We start from the raw sequence: 5,937 nt of genomic DNA, 5'->3' as shown, positions 1-5,937 counted from the left end.
CAGGGGAATGTGGGATCTGGCGCCGGTTAACCGGAAACGATCGGCCGGCCGCTGAGCCCGCGGACACGCAGATACGGAGGAGGGCCCCGCCATTGCGAGGGAAGAGGACCTCGTCGCCGCCTCTTGCAGCCGGACGGGCCTCCGCTGGCCTGCACGTGTAGCGGCGAGGGAGGAGAACGGGGAGGGAGGGGCCTCCGCCGGACCCAAGCCAGCCACCGCCGCCGCCGCCGCCGCGCTGCCACACATGGCCTCAACAGCAGCACCGCGTCCACGAGCGCCTAACCCAACGGGAACGTCAGATCCGCCCATGGGCTCTCCGGATCCGGCCTCAGACTCGCCGGATCTAGCCCCAGAAGAAGCCCGGCGACGAGGCTGTGGCCGCCAACTAGAGCAAGCTGGAGGGAGCTCGCGAGGAGAAGCGGAAAAAAGGAGGAAAAGGAGCCCCCCGCCGCCGTCCTGGCACCGGCGCGGGTTTCCGGTCGAGAGCTCGGGCGGCGGCGAGGAGGCGGAGGATCGACGCGAGGGCTTGTGGTGGCGGCGCGGGGGTTCCGCCCGTCTTCTAGGGGTAATCGCCAGATGAGTGTTACTAACTCTTAGTAACTATCTACAAGAGCTGGACCCTCTGCAATCACAAAAGGCAACCCGCACTTTCTGCACTCAATTATCCAACCAATTCTTTGGTCTTTCAGTTTATTTACCTTTATTTGTACATAAATTCATCTGTATTATTGCAATGGAATAAACAGAAGAATAACTCAAAAAGGAAATCCAGAGGAGGTTCAAGTAAAGGGCATACAGAGAATAACTCAGACCAACCTTACGAATGATGGGATTCCATCTCATTATAAACAGAAGGAACATACAGCTTCTGTCAGTAACTTCCTTATCTGCCTCGCTAGCTAACCTTCACTACTAAAATCTCTCATTCCCCTGTCATGTTAATATAAACTTTATTCCGATGGTAAAAAGCTAGCACTCTTCCGTTGGAAATTGATCATCGCATGGAGTTCTTATGATATTGGTAATTTTCATTGATTCCATCAGCAGTACACAGAAATGGATTTAGGGGCTCATAGTTCAGATATGGGAAATGGTCATGGGATGGAAGACAGAATTGACTTGGCGCTCCTACTGCATGGTCCGCGCACCCATCCGAGCTGCGCTTTCTCATTATCATATATCACCATCTGATCCAGCATCGTGATATCTACAGAAAAAGAGGTCAAAAAAAGAAGTTAGCACACAAAGATGCATTGCATCCAAATTTCAGAAACTGGGTACTGTATAACTGAATTTTATACCTCCAATTATGCTGAAGCTCAGCTTAGCCACAGTTGCATCAAGGATGCCCAAGCACACATTTCCAATTTTCTGGTACAAAACATGTAGGAAGACATTTAGCCATCATTTCATTCTGTAAGATATTGTGGTTCACTGATGTTAGTAAGTTGAGGATTTACAGTGACAATGAGGTAGTTTTCAGGAGGGATCTCCATGACGGCATTCTTGCCAGTGGCAAAGCTCAGATGCAGTGACTTGAATTCCTTCTTGACGTCAAACACGGATTTGAATGCCTTCTGTCCTTTCCAGCACAGAGGCAGTTCGTCGCCTGGTACCTGTTTAAGTGATTTGCTGAGACCACCTTTGAGCTGCAGGGTCAGAGTATCATTAGTTCAGCGCTTCTCTCCCCAAAAATTCATGGAAATTGGAAACATCATGACCGAAATATACCGCAGAAACAACAGCTTGGTATGGCTGGGCAGTAAAGTATGTATACGTGCTACCACTGTCAAATACGACCTCCATAGGCTTCAGGCCTAGTGAACGCTTATCAAAATACAGTGTTCCTGAGCCAGGTGAGTAGTAGTTCCTGGCAAAACAATGTTGTAGAATGTGTCAAACAAAATAAAAGAAAGAAAATTGGTTTTACAAATGCCGTTATATTCAAGTCTTTGATATATGGGATTAGCCATGATGTATATCCTGATCACCAGTCTCTCAGTATTTCAATTCAGGTTGTTATACTTGACCTGAGTTCATAACTAAATCTTGACAATCAAGGGGCACCCTGCCTTTTATTTTTGAAGAATGGAGATTAATTTCATAAAGTGACATCAAAGTCTAGAGACAGACTGAAAATTGATGTGAAAACTACAGTAATGGCACAGAAAAGTTTGTAACCTGCAGTAAATTTATAAAGGTATATTGACCTTAAGACCATATTGTAACAGCGTGCTAAAAAACTTGCAACTGGCATGAATCAAATATACAAGTCTTAGATATGAGATTAGCCATGATACATATCATGATTATCATGCTCATAATATTTCCTGCATTATACTTGGCATGAGTTTACAAATCTTAATAATCAAGAGATGCACTGCTTTTATTTTCGAAGAATTATCATTAATTTTGTAAACGTCATCAAAATCTAGAAATAGACTGGAAATGATAAACAAGAGTGCAAATTTTTTGTAAAGTATAACATTACTGAGTTGTCAAGGGAATTTATGTGAAAAAGATAGCCTTCCAATCCAATGGCACAAAAAGGATAATAACTTACACTGATTTTATAACGCTATATTGACCTTAAACCCAAATTGTAACAAACTTGCAAGAATCAAATATGGACAAACTCTAGCTTTATATGGTCATTATCGCAAATGAAGCAGCGTCAATAACAATAGAAACACTAGGACAATGATGCTTACCCAGATGTACTTCGAGCCATTGGCACCCAAGTTACGCGTGATGTAGGCACAATACCGTCCCCAAAGAAGAGGAACCCCCCTCCGTTCGTGCTCAGGCAATGGCCGAGGACATTCTTGGTGATCCCTTGCTGCTTGAGCTGTGAAAGAAGGCTAACTGATCCCCTCCCAAGCCCAAGCAAGCCATCTGTCACTGCTGGCTTCTCACCATTTTTTCCGACTTGCTGATCATACCCACAGCTGTGCAAACAAAAGCAACCATATCAACAACTGAATCCAGCGACACTATCAAGAAATGTTTTTCTCAAGTGTTATACCCAAAGGTCAGGCTGGGACGAACGGTGGAGGACTTGCTCAAGGGCAGCGAGAAGTTGTCGGCGATGAGTACACCTTGAGACGTGGCGCTGTCTGTGTACTTGATTCGGTAGTCACATTGTTTCGGTGAAGGGCACCTGTTACCAGAGCCAAGTCCACTGTGAAGTGCAGTGCAAAGAGAGTCTGCACACGGTACAAGCTTCTTCGGTGCAGGCCGATACAATGGGTGCGGTACCTGCAACAACCACAAGGAACAAAAGATCAAGGAACACGTCAAAATTCTATATTTCCAAGCAAACTTAGAAATAAAAAATGAAGATAAAGTTGTCATTGAGCTGGAAAATTCAGTCAGTTCGTGTGGGATACTTGGAAGCAAAAGTGATATCAATTCCTTGATCAAACCTACTGGCAAAGGTAGAACACAAGACATGTCAAATTTACACCAGAAGCGTGTTTGCTTAAAATACAAAGACTTCGGCTCAAAACAGATAACATGTTTTCTTGCAACACAGGCAGAGAGTTCATTCTGACATGAATACCATGATCACAGGGCCTTTCAGTCAAATAGGCAAACACAGTGGATCCATATAAGCAAGACTAGAGTTATTGATGCAGTTCTGAACAATCAATAAGCAGCATTGAGTCACCAATTGTACCTTGTTGCAGCTCTGGCAGGGCGCGTCGCACTGCAGCCATGTGAGGTCACTGCCAGTGTCCACGTCCAGGAAGTAGGGCTTCGCTGGGTCCCCAATGTTCATCGTGATATAGTAGTGGCTGCAGAGGTGGAATCGAATGTCAAGTACTGTACACAAGTGGTTGTACAAAAGCTTATAAGCTTGGATGGAATTATTAGATGGTAAAGGCAATCAAAATCATTTGTTTAACAAGTGGAAAATTAGACAAGGAAAGAATAAGCAGAGGATTCTCTCGTCTTCTTCAACAGTAAAAATGTGGAGTTCAAACAAAGAGCAAGAAACGCCAGTACGCCACACGCTAGTCGTCAGGAAACATGAGCAGAGGAAGCACAGGGGACACCAGGAAATTTCCGCAGGGGTAAAAAGTCAATGCAACAACCTGAAAGTAGCACGTCAAGAAGATGAAATTGAAACATCCTGCATTTCACATGGCCATAGAGGACCAAAAGAAAAAAAAAACGATGATGATTTTGTTTTCGCGCTACAAAACAGAGCAAGCGAAAACGGTAACTCTGGCGGTAAGATTCCGTTGAAGTGAATAGTAAAGGAGTGATGCTCTGAAAACTACTGACAAGAACCGCAAAAGGAAATGCAGGCAAGAAAAGGGGCGCAAAGTCAAAACAGAGGATTCGTAGCTCCGCCTGATGCGGGCTCGGTCAAAACGATGGCCAACGCCCGCGGCGCGACGGAGACGAGACGGGACGACCTGCATTCGCAGGAGGCGGACCAATCCGCCATGCCACCAACCCCGATTGGGTAAAAACATCCCAAATTCCGCATCTAATCAGGGGGGAAGAGCACAAATTCCGCGGTGAATCGCTTCCCCCCTCGCAGCAGAGGATTCTTGCCGGCACAATCGAGGGGTCCTCGGCCTATTACTAAACGACGTTGATCAGAGAGGGGTCTGGGAGGAGGAGGAGGAGGTCGCGTACCCTGTGGGGTAGACGTCGCCGTGGAGCTGGAACGCGGCGGTGGAGGTGGAGGCCGACGGCGACGTCGCCAGCGTAGCGGCGCGGGACGGGGCGGCCGCGAACGGGAGGAGGACCGCCAGGAGGAGCACGGCGGTCGGGGCACGCATGGCTGCGGCGGCCATGGCGAGGAGGGAGGAGCAGTGTGGGCGCCCGAGACGGCTGCGGTTTTTTTTCTTCCCCCCTTCCTCCTCTGCTGCGTGGGATGGTGTGAAGGGAGGAGGACGAGAGGAACGCGGGGGTATTTATAGATGGGGCAGGGGGGGAGAAGAAGAGGGCATGGCTGAAGCTGACCAACGCGGCGGCGGAACCTGCCCCGCAATTTCTTTTTGTTTTCTCTCTGTGCTCTTTTTTTTTTTTGAGCTGTGGGGGTTTTGGGTTTTGGAGTCCTGTGGCCTGTGGGGGTTGGGTGGAGGTGACTGGGTGTGGGTGAGGCACTTCTCTACTTTTAAATTTAAATTTATGTTGTCCGCATACAAATAAAGAGTCCTGAATATGGCACTACTAATAGTCATAGTGAAATATGATAGTGGTGTTTTATGTTCATTTATTGTGGTCAAATTCATATCTAAAGGTGGTACTGAAATTTTACGAATTGTTTTACTCGGCACTAGAACTTGCAAGCGGCATAAACACATTCCCTGCACGCGCATAAATATAATTTGATAATGACCATTTTGTATGACAAGTGGTGTACTATGGTGTACTAGAAGAGGGAAGAGGAGGGGGCGAGGCGAAGAAAACTGGCAGAGTCGGTTTAGCATGGAGGTAGTGAACGTAGTGGCACGCGAGCAGGAAGCAGGGGTAGGCCAGGTTCAAGGAGGTTCAAATAGAGTTAAGTTTTCATGTGTATCACTAGTTGCAACATGGTGTAGTGGTGAGTTCCTCCGCTTAGGATTCCCTAACCTGGGTTCATATCCCTCTCCGACCTATTTTTTCACTAAATTCCCCATCCCACCGCGCCGCCCCTTCCCACATTTCTTTACACGCCCATGTGATCTTGTCTCCTAAAAAGTTTCTTTCCACGCCCATGTGATCTTGTCTCCTAAAAAGTCTATATACTTATGCGTGTATCAACATGTTATCTATGGGTGAGGAGAAGGGGGAGGAGATTGCGTACCCCACGAGGTAGGCATCCCCATGGTGTTGGAACACGGTGGCTAATTTGCGGGTGCCTAGTACGAACGGTCCTACCAGAACTGTTTCTTCGGTGCGACCCAGATGACTCACGGAAAAAGAACGAACGTGGTA

At 47.0% G+C, this 5,937-nt stretch overlaps 1 protein-coding gene across 1 annotated transcript; it reads right to left on the bottom strand.

Annotated features, from left to right (window-relative positions):
- Positions 1-661: 661 nt before the first annotated feature.
- On the bottom strand, positions 662-4,910 carry LOC101761315 (aspartic proteinase Asp1). Its single transcript, XM_004978827.3, has 8 exons — positions 4,651-4,910; positions 3,680-3,797; positions 3,026-3,258; positions 2,712-2,948; positions 1,732-1,870; positions 1,461-1,649; positions 1,302-1,371; positions 662-1,207 (listed from the first exon to the last, which is right to left on the bottom strand). Exons 1-8 carry the CDS (start codon positions 4,809-4,811, stop codon positions 1,095-1,097), a joined length of 1,260 nt encoding a protein of 419 aa, XP_004978884.1. The 5' UTR covers positions 4,812-4,910; the 3' UTR covers positions 662-1,094.
- Positions 4,911-5,937: the final 1,027 nt, after the last annotated feature.

The sequence above is a fragment of the Setaria italica genome, chromosome VIII (assembly GCF_000263155.2).
Source record: "Setaria italica strain Yugu1 chromosome VIII, Setaria_italica_v2.0, whole genome shotgun sequence".
Lineage (NCBI taxonomy): Eukaryota > Viridiplantae > Streptophyta > Magnoliopsida > Poales > Poaceae > Setaria > Setaria italica.
The sequence above is the reverse complement of the archived record's forward strand: the minus strand, read 5'-3'. Positions and strand labels throughout refer to the sequence as shown.